Raw genomic sequence first — 19,108 nt, 5'->3', positions numbered from 1 at the left:
GGTCAGGAGTTCGAGACCACCCTGGCCAACATGGTAAAACCCTGTCTCTATGAAAAATACAAAAATTAGCTGGGTGTGGCGGCGGATGCCTGTAATCTTAGCTATTTAGGAGGCTGAGGCATGAGAAACAGTTGAACCTGGGAAGCAGAGGTTGCAGTGAGCCAAGATCATGCTACTGCACTTCAGCCTGGGCGACACAGTGAGACTCCATCTCAAAAACAAACAAAACAAAGCAAAAAAACACCAAAAAACCAAGAATGATGCTAAATGGATTTGTGTGTGTGTGTATGTGTGTGCCTGTGTTTTGCTACCATATTTCCTGTTCAATAGGGTCAATATTTATTTTCCCATAGAGAATGTCCTCTGAAGCCTTAAGATATGTTCTCTATGTGGAACTACTCTTTATTATACTGAACCAATAATTGAATATCAGCTATGTCATTTTCATTTAAGTGTAAAATTTTGTTTTTTGAATAGATAATTTCTTTATTGGGTTCAAAATTCAAAAAATGCTTTTAGTGAAAAAGATAACCTCCAAGTCCTGTCCTTCAGCTATACAGTATCATTTCTTGTAGGAAATCTGTTTCTAATTCCTTGTATACCCTTGGTTCTCAGATAAATAGACATATACAATGTCTTCTTTTTTATATTCAGATTGCATCATACAATATACTCTTTAGCACCTTGCCTTTTTAAAAACTTAACAATAGGTCTTGCAGATGGTTGCATTTTAGAGCAGAAACACTTTCTCATAATTTCTTACAGCTATATAGTGTTCCATTGTATGGATATAGCATTCAACCCATTCCATATTGATGGACTTTTAGGTTATTTCCAACCTTATGTTGTAACAAACAATACTGCAGTACTGCAATGTGTATATGTCATTTTGCACATGTGTGAATATATTTGTGGGATAAATTGTTAAAAGTGCATTAATGGATATAGCCAAGTTTCCTTCCTAATTGTTGACAGTTTATACTTCTACCACATGTGTATGAGTATCTGTTTCCTTACACTCTCACCAATGATGAGTGTCAAATATTTTAAATTTTTGTCAGTCTTATTGATAGATGAAAAATGGTTTCCTAGTGCTGTTTTAATTTGCATTTATCTTATTACGAGTGGCACTGAATATCTTCTTATTGGATTCCCATATGTGTTTTCCAATGCCTTTTCATTCATATGTATACACAATTTATATTGCACTTTCTGTGACCTGTCTATTTAGGCTGTTGTCCATTAGGTTGTTATTGATTTATAGGACCTCTTGATATATTATAAATATTAGTGCTTTGTTTGTAAAATAAGCCACAAATACTTCTTTCCAGTATGTCCTTTGTTTTTTACATTGTTTGGGTGGTATTTGCTATGTAGATATTTTTAATGTCTATGAGGTGAATTCATGAATCTTTTTATGTTTATTGCCTCTGGATTTTTTTAGTTCTTAGGAATACCCTCCTTATCCCATGACTATAAAATATTTGGTAATGGTTTCCTCTGGCATGGTTTGGGTTTTCTTTTTTACATTTAAATAATATTATTTAAATGTATTCCTGAGATGTGATTTGATTTAGGTTGTTAGGTATGGGTCAAATGGGTTTTTATTATTTTTATTGTATATATATTTTAATGTAATTTAATTTTTTTTTTGGAGACAGACCCTCTGTCACCTAGGCTGGAGTGCAGTGGTATGATCATAGCTCACAGCAGCCTCAAACTCTTGGGCTGCAGTTATCCTCCCACCTCAGCCTCCTGAGTAGTTGGGATTACAGTTGCACACCACCATGCGTATAATTTTTATAATTTTTGTAGACAAGGGGTTTCACCATGTTGGCCAGGCTGGTCTTAAACTCCTGAGCTCAAGTGATCTGCCCCCCTTGGCCTCCCAAAGTGCTGGGATTACATGTGTGAACCACTGTGCCTGGCCTGCAGTGATATTTCTGTCAAACCTGAGAAATACACTGGGGAGAAATCCAATACATATAATAAAATAAAAAATTATGATCAAGGACACTAGACTTAATGTTGAATCAGAGAACCTATAGTAAAGAAAAATACTATAGGTAATATATAAGGCCAATCACTGGCCCACTAGATGGAAAACTTTTATAGCTAACCCGTGGGAAGTTTCAGTCCTGTCTTAATTTATTATCACTGAATGTACACTGGAAAATATAAACATAATCAATCAGAAATGTTTTAATGTCTTTTCATTCTATTTTGGACATGAGGAAATCACTTTTTAGTGAGTTGCAACTATACTAAAGTCATAGATTCAGCTATTTTGCACTGAAGGAAGTACATAGTTCTATGACAAAAAAAATTTAAGTTAAATTGTATCTGCTGGGCACGGTGGCTCACACCTGTAATCCTAGCACTTTGGGAGGCCAAGGCAGATCGATCACCTGAGGTCAGGAGTTTGAGACAAGCCTGGCCAACATGGTGAAACCTTGTCTCTACTAAAAATACAAAAATTTGCTGGGCGTGGTGTAATCCCAGCTACTCGAGAGGCTGAGGCAGGAGAATTGCTTGATCCCAGGAGGTGGAGGTGGAGGTTGCAGTGAGCTGACGTCACGCCATTGCACTCCAGCCAAGGCAACAGAGCAAAATTCTTTCTCAAATAAAAAAAAGAAGAGAAAAAAAATTGTATCCTTAAGTGATGATTTTGTTGGAAATTTTTTTTATAGATATCATAGTGTATTCAAAGTAAATTAGCTCTTCCTGGTGATTCAGAGCAACAGTCAGGCAAGCTTTTTCTATAAAGTGCCAGATAGTAAATATTTTATGTTCTGTGTCATGCAGTCTCTGTCAAAACTACTCACTCAATGATTACAGTGCAAAATTAGTCAGAGGGAATACATAACTGAATGGTACCACACTGTCCCAATATAACTTTATTTATAAACACAAAATGAATTTTACATAATTTTATGTGTGAGAAAAAATAATTTTTTTTTAAATTTTTTAGAGCTGTGTAAAAATGATTCCTGGCTGGGCACAGTAGCTCACACCTGTAATCCCAGCACTGTGGGAGGCCGAGGTGGTTTGATCACCTGAGGTGAGGAGTTCGAGACCAGCCTGGCCAACATGGTGAAACCCTGTTTCTACTAAAAATACAAAAAATAGCTGGGTATGGTGGTGCACGTCTGTAATCCCAGCTACTCGAGAGGCTGAGGTAAGAGAATTGCTTGAACCCGGGAAGCGGAGGTTGTAGTGAGCCGAGATCGCACCAGTGTACTCCAGCCTGGGCAACAAGTGTGACAGTCCATCTCAAAAAAAAAAAAAAAAAAATTTCTAAACCATGATCTATACAATAAACACACATGAGAAATTGTGGAAGACAGTGTGGTGATTCCTCAAGGATCTAGAGCCAGAAATACCATTTGACCCAGCAATCCCATTACTGAGTATATACCCAAAGGATTATAAATCATTCTATTATAAAGACACATGCACACATGTATTTATTGCAGCACTATTTACAATAGCAAAGACTTGGAGCTAACCCAAATGCCCATCAATGATAGACTGGATAAAGAAAATGTGGTACATATACACCATGGAATACTATGCAGCCATAAAAAAGAAGGAATTCATGTCCTTTGTAGGGACATGGATGAAGCTGGGAGCCATAATTCTCAGCAAACTAACACAGGAACAGAACCAAACACTGCATGTTCTCACTGATAAGTGGGAGTTGAACAGTGAGAACACATGGACACAGGGATGTGAGCATCACACACCTGGGCCTGCGGGGGGGGATGAGCAAGGGGAGGGAGAGCATCAGCACAAATACTGAATGTATACAGGGCTTAAAACCTACATAAGGGGTTTATGGGTGCAGCAAACCACTATGGCACATGTATACCTATGTAACAAACCTGCACATTCTGCACATGTAGCCCAGAATTTAAAGTAAAATTTAAAAAAAAGAAAAAAAAGGGAAAAGCATTGGTCCTATCTATGTCCTAAATAGTACAAAACTTCAGTAAATAAAAGGCTGTGTTTTATTAATGCATAAATGGAAAGACAAATCAATGGAATAGAATAGAAAACCAAATATACATCCACATATATGCATAAAAATTTAATATTTGATAAAGAAGATGATTCAGATTAATGTGGAAAGGCAGATTACTCAATCAGTGAATGAGTAATCATTGTGATAAACAAGCAAACCATTTAAAAATCCATTTGAGGTCAGGCAAAGTGGCTCACATGTGTAATCCCAGCAATTTGGGAGGCGCAGGAAGGAGGATTGCTTGAGTCTAGGAGTTTCAGATCAGCCTGAGAAGATGGTGAGAACTTGTCTCTACAAAAATAAAAAATAAAAACTTAGCCGAGTGTGGTGGTGTGCACCTATATTCCTGGCTACTCGGGAGGCTGAGCTGGGAGAATAACTTGAGCCCAGGAGTTTGAGGCTGCTGTAAGTTATGATCACACCACTGCACTCCAGCCTGAGAGCAAAATACACAGCAAGATAATTCCAACTGAAGGGCTTTGATTTTTAAAGTATAAATAGGAATTTTTCTCTTCCTATTTATTTATTGTTGGCTGCCACATGGAGTGGTAAGGATTTTTCTATAGTATTAGTATTTTGGTACTCAATACAGCATATACATTTTTATTATAAATTCTTTGATACTTAATATTATATGACTTGGAAAGTGCTATAAATGAAAATAATAAAGACATACTTTGTGTTTTTCAACCTTGAGGTTTTATGTGATAAAACATTGGTTACCTACAGTTCATTCTCCCTCCTTGGAGAGTGGAACATTGCAATCAACCAAAATGAGAGAAGTATGTAAAAGGGACCAGAATCATGTAGCATGCTTTGAACAGCAAATAACAGGAAACACTGGTCCAGTTGGATGCTAATAAAGCACTGTATTAATGCCAATAGCAGACATTCTAGGCATATTATGCCAAGGGCTCCCTTTCCACCTGTGTTGGCTTCCTCTTCAGATTGGTAGCAAAATACTTGTAGCCGTTTCCAAAATCATATCCCGTCATAAACACCAGGAGTAAGAAAGAAGATATGGGTCCTTTTTTGTGTCTCTTTTCAGAAATGAGACAACCTCTGCTAGAAGCCTCCTTTAGGTTTTACTTCATTTCAAAACTGGGACATGTGCCATTTCCTAAAGCAATCAGTGGCAAGGGGAATGAGATTATCACGATTAGTCTAAACTAATCACCTGGAGTTAAATTGATGTTAGAAGTTAATGTCCATCAGCACTAAACAGGGTTCTATTTTTCTATATTTTGACATCATCTGGGAGTTGAAAAACTGCAACTGTGAGCCAGAGATTGACAGAGTGATAGAGCCACTGAATAAGAAATGGATTTATGACTTAGGAACTTGAGAAGCCGTGCTAAATGAAACCTATAAATTTGAAGCTGCCAATTTCTCATAGATTATCTATTTGTTCAAGTATAAGGAATCTTGAGAAACTCATGTAGGATGCAATAGAAACTATATTTCATTTGAGTGCATATTCGTTAACATTTTCCTGCTTTTTAAAAACTCTACAATCAGGCCGGGTGCAGTGCCTCATGCCCATAATCCTAGTGCTTTGGAGGCTGAGCTGGGAGGATCTCTTGAGCCCAGGAGTTTGAGACCTGCCTGGGCAACATAGCAAACCCTGTCTCTACAAAAAACCAAACCAAACCAAAACAAAAATGCAACAAATTAGCTGGTTGGCGTGGTGCACTTCTGCAGTCCTAGCTACTTGGGAGGCTGAGGCAGAACTGCTTGAATTCGGGAGTTTGAGACTGCAGTGAGCTATGATTGCGCCACTACTCTCTGGCCTGGGCAATAGGGCAAGACTCTGTCTCTAAAAACAAACCAAATAAGAAAAACAAAACCGGAAAACCCTCTATCATCAGAAAATTATTGACACTTTTGGTTTCAGATGTGCCTGTCTTGCTGTGAGTCCACATCCAGCAGGGACAGGCAAAGCTAAGAGCACCAGGGCTCTTCTCCTTCCTGTGTGCGTGCACCTTCCCATGAATATAATAAATAAAGATGATTACTTACTCCATGTGTTACACTTGCAAACCTTGCCTTTTTTATTGCTCTAAAATATGAGGTAACCAAGATTGTGCATAACTAGCATTAGACAACTCACTGCACACTATTTCTAACTGTGTTTGTGGTCCTATGTGGTACTTTGGATAATGTTATTTTCATAATTATGCATGAATAATTTTTCCAGGGCCACCAGCTGGTCCTAGCTGGCTGCCTTCTCCTCCACCCCTGCTGACTACATAAGTGGTTTGTTATTTTCCAAAGATAATTTTCTTAAAACGTTTATGCTTGGGGGTACGCGTGAAAGTTGGTTACATAGGTAGACTAGTGTCATGGGGGTTTGTAGTACAGATTATTTCATCACCCAGGTATTAAGCCCATTAGTCACTATTTATCTTTTCTGCTCCTCTCCCTTTTCTTACCCTCCACCCTCAAGTAGACCGCAGTGTCTATTGTTTCCTTCTTTGCATTCTTGAGTTCTCATCATTTAGCTCCCACTTGTGAGAACAAGTGGTATTTGGTTTTCTTCTTGCTGCGTTAGTTTGCTAAATATAATGGCCTCCAGCTCCATCCGTGTTCCCGCAAAATACATGATCTCATTCTGTTTGTTATGGCTGCATAGTATTCCATGGTGTATATGTACCACATTTTCTTTATCCAATCTCTCATTGATGGATATTTAGGTTGATCTTGTGCTTGCTATTGTGAATTGTGCTGCAATGAACATTCATGTGCATGTGTCGTTATGGTAGAATGATTTATATTCTTCTGGGTATATACCCAGTAAGGGGATTGCTGGATCGAATGGTACTTCTGCTTTTAGCAGCTTGAGGAATCACTATACTGCTTTCCACAATGGCTAAACTAATTTACACTCCCACCAACAGTATATATGTTCCCTTTTTTTCTGCAACTCGCCAGCATCTGTTATTCTTTGACTTTTTTAATAATAGCCATTCTAACTTGTGTGAGTTGGCATCTCATTATGGTTTTGATTTGCATTTCTCTAATGATCAGTGAAACTGAGCTTTTATTCATATGCTTGTTGGCCGCATGTATGTCTTTTGAAATTGTTTGCTCATGCCCTTTGCCCACGTTTTAAGGGGTTGTTTGTTTTTCTCTTGTAAATTTGTTGAAGTTCATTATAGATCCTGGATATTAGGCCTTTGTCAGATGCATGGTTTGCAAATATTTTCTTTAGGCTGTCTGTTTATTTCGTGGATAGTTTCTTTTGCTGTGCAGAAGCTCTTAAGTGTAATTCGATCCCACTTGTCAATTTTTGCTTCTGTTGCCATCGCCTTGGTGTCTTTGTCAAGAAATCTTTGCCCTTTCCTATGTCCAGGATGGTATTGCTTAGATTGTCTTCCAGAGTTTTTATAATTTGGGGTTTTACATTTAAGTCTTTGACCCATCAAAGATAATTTTCGATGTTGAATCTGATTTTTCTCTTTAAGAGACTGGGTCTCCCTCTGTTGCCCAGGCTGCAGTGCAGTGGCATGATCATAGCCCACTGTAACTTTGAACTCTCATGTTCAAGCAATCCTCCTGACCCAGCCTCCTTACCTGGAATTACAGAGCCACCAAATTGGTGAATCCGATTTTTTTTAGAGCTTTAACACAAAAGTTAAATGGTTGCTTAATTTTACCAAAGAGGTAGTATTTGAGAAAGTGATTATCAACATGTACACAAAGCTATGTAAAAGATTAGCTTTGTCAGTAGAAATCCAAGCATCCTGATCACAGTGGTGTCATTTATAGATAAATGTTTTGAAACTTAACATTTTTTGCTGGACCCGGTGGCTCACGCTTGTAATTCCAGCACTTTGGGAGGCCGAAGTAGACAGATCAACAGAGGTCAGGAGTTTGAGACCAGCCTGATCAACATAGTGAAACTCCATCTCTACTAAAAACAAAAATTAGCCAGGAATGGCGGCGCGTGCCTGTAGTACCAGCTACTAGGGAGGCTGAGGTGGAAGGATTGCTCGAACCCAGGTGGTGGAGGTTGCCATGAGCTGAGATGGCATCACTGCACTCCAGCCTGGGCAACAGAGTGAGACCCTTTCTCAAAAAATAAAAAAAGAAACAATTTTTTTTTGGTCTCCCAACATAAAGCCATACAAGGAAATCTCAGGAAATTAATAATTTATTTCTAATTTTTTTCCTCAATAAAACCCCTCAAAGTTCAGACATTAACACTGATATGCAATACCAAATAGCTCCAAAGGACAGATGGAAACATGAACAGTGCTCAAAAGCAACAGTAATTAAGCACTTGAAAGTGGATTGGATGGTTGGCTAATATTTGTCCATTTGAAAGAATCACGTGGGAGAGGTAGCCTCTTGCAAGAAGGAGTTTAAGTTACACTTGATGCTTCCCCTCACTGACCGAGGGGCTGGGCTGTCTTGTTAACTCTTTCCTTTATGTTTAATTGCATTCCATACTCTAATTTTCTCAGATCGTATATTCTATCTTATTTTTCCCTCTGGGCAGAAAGAATTCTTTCTGTTTACTTCACCCTACATCTTTCTTCTGAGAAAAGGCAGTCTTCTCTAACAGGAGAAAGAAAACCAGGAGGAGAGGAGAGAAGAAGAGAGATGAGAGAGAGAGAGAGAGAGAGAGAGAGAGAGAGAGAGAGAGAGAGAGGTGTGATGGAGTGTTGGACTGGATGACAGAGAGGAGCCAGAATGGGGATGCTCCAGGCTCTCAATCTCAGGACTGTGCAAAATGATTTTCCAGGAGATGCACATGTGGTCTCATATTTCTCACAATAGTCCACCTGGGGTTCCCTCCTCAGTCTGCCTCCAACTACCAAAACCCAATATAGTCAGTCTTGCTGCCTTACCTGGAGGGAAGACCAGGACCTGGTGCCAGGTCTGGGTCTCTGCTGCTGTCCCTGCATAGATTCATTTGAGATATTTACATTTGTGACCACCCTTGGGGGAACAGCCTGCAACAGGAAAGGAGTGAGTAGATGTTGTTGTTTTTCCAGGGCCACCAGTTGGTCCTAGCCAGCTGTACCCCCTCCCCAACTACATACACTTCTTTGGGGGCAGAGAGCTCCTTTCTCAGCTGAGGGGGCCTATGGGTATTACTCAGGGAGCAGCCTCAAGTTGGGGTAACTGCTGTTGCTGCTGCCACAGCTGCAGGAGGAAGAGGTGGAAAGACACTGGGGGAACTAAGTACTCGGTCTGGAATCTGATTTTTAAAAACATTTTTTGGGAGCCACTTGCCCAAAATCTTGAAATCACAAAATCCTGATGGCTCTGTCTTCAAAATACATCCCAAATGCATACATTTCAACCACTAGTACTCTATTCTAAAACATGTTGACTTATTTTTTTCTCTAAAATTCAAGCCCAACCCCCAAAATAATTAAACGATTAGGATGCCTTTTATTTTGGTTTCTTGAAATGACCACTGTTAATAAAAATATTTGCCTTTGGGAGGCCGAGGTGGGCGAATCACCTGAGGTTGGGAGTCCAAGACCAGCCTTACCAACATGGAGAAACCCTGCCTCTACTAAAAATACAAAATTAGCTCTGCATGGTGGCCCATGCCTGTAATCCCAGCTACTCGGGAGGCTGAGGCAGGAGAATCGCTTGAATCTGGGAGGCATAGGTTGCAGTGAACTCCAGCCTGGGCAACAAAAAAAAAAATTTGCTTTTTTTTTTTTTTTTTTTTTTGAGACCGAGTCTCACTCTGTCGCTAGGTTGGAGTGCAGTGGCGCAATCTCAGCTCAGTGCAACCTCCGACTCCCTGGTTCAAGCCAAAATTCGCTCTTTTAATTTACATATAAAAAGGAATATTCAGGTTTGCTTGATGTTCTGCAAATTTTGAGTGACTCAAACATATTATGAGTGTTCTTTTGGTTACCAAACTTAGAATAACATAAAAAAACTGTCGGAAGAAAACTTTTTTTTAAAAGGTTATTTCTAATAAAATGATATGTACTTCTAAAGTTAAAAAACCTTCTTGTTTACTATATAGACTGACATGTAACTGTTACAACCTTGATTTTAAAGATGAAACTGTCTTTGTCAATTATAAATTAGTGACATTCATAATATACTTATGGGGTAAATTAAAGTCCCTGGGTATTTGTTAGCGGCATCCTTAACTCTCATGACAACTCTCCTCTTACTTGAGAAGGGAGTGTTCGTGATTATTTGACCATTTTATGGAACTATCCATGCTTTGTACAGATATTTTGGAAAGTTTTTTTTTTTTTTTTTTAATATTAATGTTTCTTGGCTGGGCGCGGTGGCTCACGCCTGTAATCCCAGCACTTTAGGAGGCCGAGGCTGGCAGATCATCTGAGGTCGGGAATTCGAGACCAGCCTGACCAACACGGAGAAACCCCGTCTCTACTAAAAATACAAAATTAGCCGGGTGTGGTGGCGCGCGCCTGTAATCCCAGCTAGTCCGGAGGCTGAGGCAGGAGAATCTGTTGAACCCGGGAGGAGGAGGTTGCAGTTAGCCGAGATTACGCCATTGCACTGCATCCTGGGCAACAAGAGCGAAACTCCGTCTAAAAAAAAAAAAAAAATTCATGTCTCTTGTTAATGCTTAATGTTTAAAAATGTAAAGTAGATTTTTTCAAGTACTCTATGCTATCACGATTCCAAATTTACCGTTAGCGTATAATCTTCTCCCAGAAGTTAAAATCAGCTCAAGTGGCTGAATTGTTCTCCTTCATTCAGCGAAGGAGAGATTAAAAGAGGAACAATTTTTGAGTGATGGAGGGTCCTGCTAAAAATAAATAAATAAAATAAATAAAAGCAAATATTTATATGGGCAGTAGATGTGTGATTGAGTTGGTCCATATGAGAAAATTTGGAAATTGAGAGGTTTTCTGACCTCTTGTAGAAGTCTCATTAAAAATGGCAAGAAATTGGCCGGGCACAGTGGCTCATGCCTGTAATCCCTGCACTTCGGGAGGCCGAGGCGGGCGGATCACTTGAAGTCAGGAGTTGGAGACCAGCATGGCTACATGGCGAAACCCCGTTTCTGCTAAAAATACAAAAATAAACTGGGCGTGGTGGTTTGCGCGTGTAATCCCAGCTACTCGAGAGGCTGAGGCAGGAGAATGGCTTGCACCTGGGAGATGGAGGCTGTCGAGGGCCGAGATCGCACCAGGCACTCCAGCCAGGGAGACAGAGTGAGACTCTGTCTGAAAAAAAAAAAAAAACCCAAACCAAACCAAACCAAAACCCAAAAAGGCAAGAAATTAAAGAACTTTTAGAAGCTTTGCTATTACCTAAGGGAGTAGCCATATAATAAAATGGAGACTAATTTAAAGGGCAATAGCCCAGAATCCTGAGGAAATAATTTGCCACTATGCTAAACAAGTAGCATTAACCAAAGCAGTTGCCATACTGATGGTTTGTAAATATGTTCTAGTCATTGTCTGCTTATCTCCAGAATGGATTGAGGATATTCCTGATAGACAGACAAGATTTTGATGATAAAATTGCTTGACTGTTATTCTGGACTTAAGGAATTCCAATGTATTCTTCAGTAATTGGGGAGAGGGGTTGTGGTACACAAAAAAACAGCTCCAAATGTTTTTTAGTATGAATAAACAATCTTGCTGTACCAAATGAATATTTAGAACAATTAGAAAGAAGGAGGGGCATGGTGGCTCACACCTGTAATCCCAGCACTTTGGGAGGCCAAGGTGGGTGGATCACCTGAGTTCAAGAGTTTGAGACCAGCCTGGCCAACATGGTGGAACCCCATCTTTACTAAAATACAAAAAAATTAGCCAGGTGTGGTGGCTCATGCCTGTAATCCCAGCTACTCGGAAGGCTGAGGCAGGAGAATTGCTTGAACCTGGGAGGTGGAGGTTGCAGTGAGCCGAGACCACTGCACCATTGCAATCCTGCCTGGGCAGCAAGAACTAAACCCGGTCTCAAAAAATAAATAAATAAATAAATAAATAAATAAATAAATAAAGAACAATTAGAAAAAAATGAATTCTATAAAACTAAGTTTGAGAATGTTCTCCGAGACTCAAACTTCCATGGCTTGGGAATTGCTATTAGCCTTGAAGACAATGACATCAACTCCTCCTGGAATCCATAGGCTTCTCCATACATTTAGGAATTCACTTCTGAACCTGTACTCTGCCATATCACAAGCTCACATTTCTAAATACTACAAAGGATTCATTTGATGTGTCTAGCTTTTAATAGATAACAATAATCTTCCCCCAAATATCCACCTAATGGCTCTACATGACTAGAAATCTGAAGATTTATCTTTTGGAAAAGACTAAACATTTCAAAATCAGAGGAAAAACTACCGTTGGCCTTAATAAATTAAGGACATCATCAAGAAACCATAAACTGAGAATTCTTAAGTATCTTCCAGAACAACGATTTTTGGAAGAAGATGACCAAACCAGTGTCTTCAGATCAAGCTTTGATGACCCCGAGTAGATACTTCCACCCAAGACAATGAAACAAGATACATGTTCTGGTATCTTTGCCCTCTTTTTAAAATTTTGCTGTACTTATCATTGTGCTTAAGCGTTCCCTAGAGGGCAACCAAAAGTTTTTAAGATTCTTTCACAAACTCGGCCTGGCGAGGTGGCTCATGCCTGTAATCCTAGCACTTTGGGAGAACCAGGCAGGCAGAATACTTGAAGCCCTGAGTCTGAGACCAGGCTGGCTATCATGGTGAAACCCTGTCTCTACTAAAAATACAAAAATGCAGAAATTAGCTGGGCGTGGGCATGGTGTCACCCACCTGTAATCTCAACTACTTAGCAGGCTGAGGCAGTGAGATAAGATCGGACTACCGCACTCCAGCCTGGGCAACAAGTGAGACTCTGTCTCAAAGAAAAGGATTCTTTCACAAATGACGAATGACAGTTTATCTTGATCTTCTTCTTCTTTTTTTTTTTTTTAGGCAAAGTTTTTTTTGCTCTTGTCACCCAAACTGGAGTGCAGTGGCACAACCTCTGCCTCCCTGGTTCAAGTGATTCTCCTGCCTCAGCCCCTCAAGTAGCTGGGATTACAGGCTTATGTCACCATGCCTGGCTGACTTTCATATTTTTAGTGGAGACGGGGTTTCACCATGTTGGCCAGGCCAGTCTCAAATTCCTGACCTCAAGTGATCCACCTGCCTCGGCATCCGAAGTGCTGGGATTACAGGCGTGAGCCACCATGTCTGGCCTCAATTTTCTATATTAGAGAATTTTTCCTGCCACCTAAGGAAAGGGAAAACTTTCTTATTTTTTCCTCAACTATAGCTATTGTTTTTTAAATTTTTATTTAGCTTAAAATTTTTCTCTTAAGAGACAGAATCTTGCTGTGTCACCCAGCCTGGAGTGTGGTTGTATGATTCTAGCTGAAACTCCTGGGCTCAAGTGATCCACCCACCTCAGCCTCTGGATAAGCTAGGACTGCAGGTGCGCATCACCTCACTCGGTTATTGCTTTTAGTTTTTAGTAAAGATGAAGTCTTACTCTGTTGCTGGGGCTGGTAGTGAAATCCTGGCCACAGGATGACCTCAAACAACAAAGTATGTCTGCTGACATTATCGCAATAACGTATTGAGTCTCTCCTTGCAGTGTTAGTCCTTAATCTTCAGTGACTCCTCAGCCTCCACTCAAGCAGTGTTCACATGTTGAACTAGTTGTCTTGCTCTCACTGTGATAAATGACACTTATATGCCCCATATCCCTTTCACTTTGTGCAACACTAAGGCACTACTTTTTATGTGGATATCAGGTCACCTGATCATTATACAAACTTGTGTAATATGGAGTGAGTTTTAGACTATTTTATTAATAATATTTTTCAATATTTTAAACATCTACTCCTATAGGAAATTATGTTTCTCTGAGAAAAGTATGGACTATTCAGGAGACCTTCCAGGAGAGATGACCGACTCCCTCTTCATCTATACTCTGGGAGCTCCAATTCCAGTAATAGGAATAATATGACAGAAAAGCTGGTCCAAAATGTGTCTCTGGTCCTAGCAGAAATCAATTGATGACACAACTTCTTTTCTGGAGGTCCAGCAACCTAGCTTAAATTAAAGTTTCATGGTGGTTATGAATGATTTCATAGTTTTTGGTTTCTTCTTGGTCAGCCAAGGACAGCTTTTATTTGATAGCAAACACTGTTTGCAGCACCTCCCTAAAACATTACTGTTGAGGCAGAAGAGTTTTGTGGCAAGGTTAAAAGACTACCTGTCTCTCTAGAACAGATTCAGATGGAGTTGGGACATGATTTCATGGTCTGGTTTTGAAATCGGCCTTTGTCTTTGCAACCTATTACTAGGACTAATAATCATTTTGTTTCTAGTAATTACCTGCATTTGACTAGTACATCCTGTTCAGTCTTTCTTTTTCTTTTTCTTTTTTTTTTTTTGAGATGGAGTTTCTCTCTTGCCCCCAAGGCTGGACTGCAATGGCGTGATCTCAGCTCATTGCAACCTGTGCCTCCTGGTTTCAAGTGATTCTCTTGCCTCAGCCTCCTGAGTAGCTGGCATTACAGGCGCCCGCAACCATGCCCTGATAATTTTTGTATCTTTAGTAGAGACGAAGTTTCACCATGTTGGCCAGGCTGGCCTTGAACTGCTGACCTCAGGTGGTCCACACGCCTTGGCCTCCCAAAGGGCTGGGATTACAGGCGTGAATCACAGTGCCTGGCCTCCTGTTCAGTCTTAAATGCTACTGTGCAGTCATTATATTTTCACTTGTATATTTTGTACAAAATGTATATGAGAGACCAAATGTATGTGGATGCAGAGAACGTTCTCCTGATAACCTTGTGATCTGTGGACTCCAACAGTGGTGTAGATCTGAACCTCACAGATGAAAGTCCTGATGGCTGACTTTGTCTTTGGTCAAAAGAGGAGGCTGAAAAGTGAAAAATCACCCAGGAACTTGCAATGGGAAGCTGACAGACCAAACTGAATCTTCCCTACCAAACACAAAAAATTTCCTGCAAAAATCTCCTGCAAAAATTTTTTTTTTTTTTGAGATGGGGTCTCACTCTGTCGCCCAGGCTGGAGTGCAGTGGTGTGATCTTGGCTCACTGCAACCTCTGCCTCCCGGCTTCAAGCGATTATCCTGTGGCAGCCTCCTGAGTAGCTGGGATTACAGGCGTGCACCACCACACTCCAGCTAATTTTTTTGTGTTTTTAGTAGAGACGGGGTTTCAGCATGTTGGTCAGGCTGGTCTCGAACTCCTGCCCTCCTGATCCGCCCACCTCAGCCTCCCAAAGTGCTGGGATTACAGGCGTGAGCCACTGCACCCAGCCGAAAAATATTTTAAGCAGTCAAGATTGCTCAGTGATTGTCACGCAATAAGATATAGAAAGTCTATTGTGTAACTATATTTGAAACCAGAGAGAGAGAACATTCTGCAGTGAAGACCACATTAGTCTCTCAACTTCCTAGATAAATTTACCAGAATAATCATCAAATTGCCCCATTTTAGAGAACTGGCTCCTACTCCTTAAACATGCCTTAGACTGCCCTAGTCAGCTCCTACTATGGGCTCCCTATGACACTATCCTATCGAGTTTATTTTCCTGTGTTGTTTGCTCTCCCTTGACGCAACACACCAAATAAACTCAGTCGTGTTGGAATACACTGTGTGGTCACTGGGTGGCTGCTGACACCTGTGCAAATCTAGGGAGCCCATTTGGAGGCTTCCTGCACCTCCATACCCTCAACTCCCTGCTCCAAAATCCTTTGAACTTAGAGTGAAGAAAAATTTCTGATTCCAGGACATCAGAAAGCCAAGCACTTATCAGATGATTAAGTTTGACTTGAAAGGATTAAGCTCAGAGCAGATAATTACTTGGAATGAAGTATCTTGGGAAGACCTCTGGGGATTGGACATCCACCCTAAGGTGGATCAAGGGGCGGGTTGTTTGGATTCCTTATTAAGGACAGAGCCTAGGCCCTTCCTCGCTTTTCCAAGTCTTTTGCCAACCAGTTTGTTAGACTTTCCCCTATTCTGAATCAGGTGGGAGCAGAGCATGGCCGTGGGAACGAGTGCTCTCAGCAAGGAGCCGTGGTGGACCCTGCCCGAAAACTTTCATTCTCCAATGGTGTTCCACATGGAAGAGGACCAGGAGGAGCTCATCTTCGGTGAGTGGCCTTTGCCCACGTCCCCTCCTTCATTTGTTTTTTATTTTTATTTTTTTGAGACAGATTCTCGCTCGTGATCTTGGCTCACTGCAACTTTTGCCTTTTGGGTTCAAGTGATTCTCCTGCTTCAGCCTGCGGAGTACCTGGGATTACAGGCGCCTGCCAACACGCCTAACTAGTTTTTGTATTTTTTTTTTTTTTTTTTGGAGACTTGAGATGGAGTCTTGCTCTGCCGCCCAGGCTGGAATTCAGTGGCGCGATCTCGGCTCACTGCAAGCTCTGCCTCCCGGGTTCACGCCATTCTCTCACCTCAGCCTCCAGAGTAGCTGGGACTACAGGCGCCCGCCATCACGCCCGGCTAATTTTTTGTATTTTTAGTAGAGATGAGGTTTCACCGTGTGAGCCAGGATGGTCTCGATCTTCTGACCTCGTGATCTGCCAGCCTCAGCCTCCCAAACTGCTGGGAATACAAGCGTGAGCCACCGCGACTGGCCTTATGTTTTTCTTTTTTCTTTTTTCTTTTTTTTTGATATGGAATCTCGGTCGCCCAGGCTGGAGTGCAGTGGCGTGATCTCGGCTCACCGCAAGTTCCGCCTCCCGGGTTCACGCCATTCTCTTGCCGCAGCCTCCCGAGTAGCTGGGACTACAGGTGCCTGCCACCACCCCCGGCTAATTTTTCGTATTTTTTTGTAGAGACGGGGTTTCACCATGTTAGCCAGGCGTGTGTGGAACTCCTGACCTCAACTGATCTGCCTGCCTCGGCCTCCCAAAGTGCTGGGATTACAGGCATGAGTCACTGCGCTAGGCCGGCCTCCTTCATCCCCTTCTCGATTTTCAGTCTTCCCCTCTCCTCCCACCTTCATGAGTCACACATCCCTACCCTCAAGGCCACCTCCTCACTCCCCAAGGACTGGTGGCTGACAGTTTCTCTTCTCACCTCCTGTGCTTACAGGACTTGATGACACATACCTTCGCTGCATTGAGCTGCACAGCCACACCCTTATTCAGCTGGAGAGTTGTTTCACAGCTACAGGCCAGACTCGTGTGACTGTAGTTGGACCACTAATGGCAAAGCAGTGGCTGCTGCTCATGTTCCATTGCGTGGGGAGCCAGTACTCCAAGTGTCACGCTCAAGGTAGGTATCCTTGGCTGAACTGTGGAGGTGGAGGGCTTCATGGTGGAGTTCTGGCTGTGTTGTGTGGCATCTTGGATTCGAAGAATCCCTTGTGTGGCTGGGGAATCCAGGTGCTTCCCAGAGTCCATTGGGAAGGGAAGGGCTCATTTTTGTGGCATGTGATTGCTCATGGAGGAGAGGGTAGCAGGGAGGAGTAAATGGGTTACCTTGGAAGACCCGGGCTGGGGTGACATCCTCTCTGGAACCTTCCTGGTGGAGTCTGGGCCTACTAAGGGCCTCAGTAATGGACTCTGGTTCTTCAGCTCCAGGCAATTCTTTTGCAGGTCTGAAGATGCTAGAGCGTGTCCGAAGCCAGCCCCTGACCAGTGATGACCTGGTCACCTCCGTTAGCCTGCCACCGTACACTGAAGACTGATCTCCCCTGGGAAAAGGGGATGAGAGGGGAAGTCTTGGCTTCGCTTTTGGTGAGAAAGACATGAAAAACACTGAAGAAAGTTTGAATTTGTGGCCAGACCTGCCCCTCTCAGACCTTCTAGGCATGTGTCTGAGGGAAGTCTCCTGAGTGTAAGAAGTGTTATTGGCAAAGCAATCCAATAAAATAAGCTACCTATGATGCAAAGCCTTTGATGTGCTGTCCGCTTTCCTTAGGATGAACTTATCCAGCCCTGAAGGGAATTCTCTGGGCAAGTGCTGAGGTCTGGGGAGGCCCAGCCCAGGGAATGAGCCAGGCACACAAGTCAGCGCTTTCAGGAACTGCTCCTCTCAGGCCTGGAGCCTGGTTAGGCTGCTCTGAGTTGAGTGAAAATGGGGGCTTCTGAAAAGGGACCACCCTAGGAGCCCCAGGGTTTTCCTAGACCTTGAAGTGCAGACAAATGGGGAGAATGGAAAGGTGGGAGGAAGGGTCCAGATAGAGATGGAAAGTGTTCCCACCCCAACTGCCTGGTGAAGTAGGCAGCCAGGGAATCTGGTGAATATGAGGTAGCCAGCCTTGTCCCTGATTGCCCAAGTTTGTGGGTGGGGGTGAGAGTGGAGGGGGTGGTTTTCAGGGAGCAAAGGATTCTGAAGTCCCTCAAGCCATGAATTAAATTGACTAGGAAGGCTTCCTGAATCTCCATTGAAGAACCTTCTCCGATTGCAGAATCTACATCTTTCTGTAGCCAAGATTATGGCAAGCTAAACCTGTCCTCAGTAGAACTCTTCCTCTTCAAATTTGCCTTTTCTCCAGCATTTTGTATCTATAATGAGGCAATTGCAGTACTCTAGGAGAGTGACGATGGTGACTTGGACCAGAGTGGAGTGGTAGATGTGTTAGGAAATGGTTGAATTTGGGACCTATTTTGAAGCCAACGAGATTTGCTGATTACATGGCTTTTACAAGGCCAGTTACCAAATATAAGTTAGAAAGGTCAGCCGGGCACGGTGGCTCACACCCGTAATCCCACGACTTTGGGAGGCTGAGGCGGGCGGATCACCTGAGGTTGGGAATTTGAGACCAGCCTGACCAACATGGAGAAACCCAATCTCTACTAAACATACAAAAGTAGCCGGGCATGGTGGTGCATATGCCTGTAATCCCAGCTACTCGGGGGGCTGAGGCAGGAGAATCCCTTGAATCCGGGTGGTGGAGGTTTCGTTGAGCGGAGATCATGCCATTGTGCTCCTGCTGGGGTAACTAGAGTAAAGCTATGTCTCAAAAAGACAACAAAAAACACATAAGTTAGAAAGGTCATATTCAGAGTGGAAAAACAAGTAGAGAAAATGTTGAAAGAAATCAAATTGTAGTGGCTGGGCACTGTGGCTCATCTTTGTAATTCCAGCACTTTG

General features: G+C 42.1%; 1 protein-coding gene across 1 annotated transcript; it reads left to right on the top strand.

Annotated features, from left to right (window-relative positions):
- Nucleotides 1–15,930: 15,930 nt before the first annotated feature.
- On the top strand, nucleotides 15,931–17,903 carry KHDC1L (KH domain containing 1 like). Its single transcript, XM_002817057.2, has 3 exons — nucleotides 15,931–16,149; nucleotides 17,102–17,284; nucleotides 17,608–17,903. The coding sequence occupies exons 1-3, from the start codon at nucleotides 16,038–16,040 to the stop codon at nucleotides 17,697–17,699; spliced, it is 387 nt and encodes a 128-aa protein (XP_002817103.1). The 5' UTR covers nucleotides 15,931–16,037; the 3' UTR covers nucleotides 17,700–17,903.
- The last annotated feature ends 1,205 nt before the right edge of the window (nucleotides 17,904–19,108 follow it).

Source organism: Pongo abelii, chromosome 5 (assembly GCF_028885655.2).
Source record: "Pongo abelii isolate AG06213 chromosome 5, NHGRI_mPonAbe1-v2.0_pri, whole genome shotgun sequence".
Classification (NCBI taxonomy): domain Eukaryota; kingdom Metazoa; phylum Chordata; class Mammalia; order Primates; family Hominidae; genus Pongo; species Pongo abelii.
Note: the sequence above shows the minus strand (reverse complement) of the source record. Positions and strands in the feature narration are given on the sequence as shown.

Excerpts from the sequence above, each read along its gene's own strand:
- KHDC1L (XM_002817057.2), top strand. The coding sequence starts at position 16,038 with ATGGCCGTGGGAACGAGTGCTCTCAGCAAGGAGCCGTGGTGGACCCTG. Across the intron at positions 16,150-17,101 it reads CCAGGAGGAGCTCATCTTCG|GACTTGATGACACATACCTT; the intron begins GTGAGTGGCCTT and ends CTGTGCTTACAG. Across the intron at positions 17,285-17,607 it reads CTCCAAGTGTCACGCTCAAG|GTCTGAAGATGCTAGAGCGT; the intron begins GTAGGTATCCTT and ends ATTCTTTTGCAG.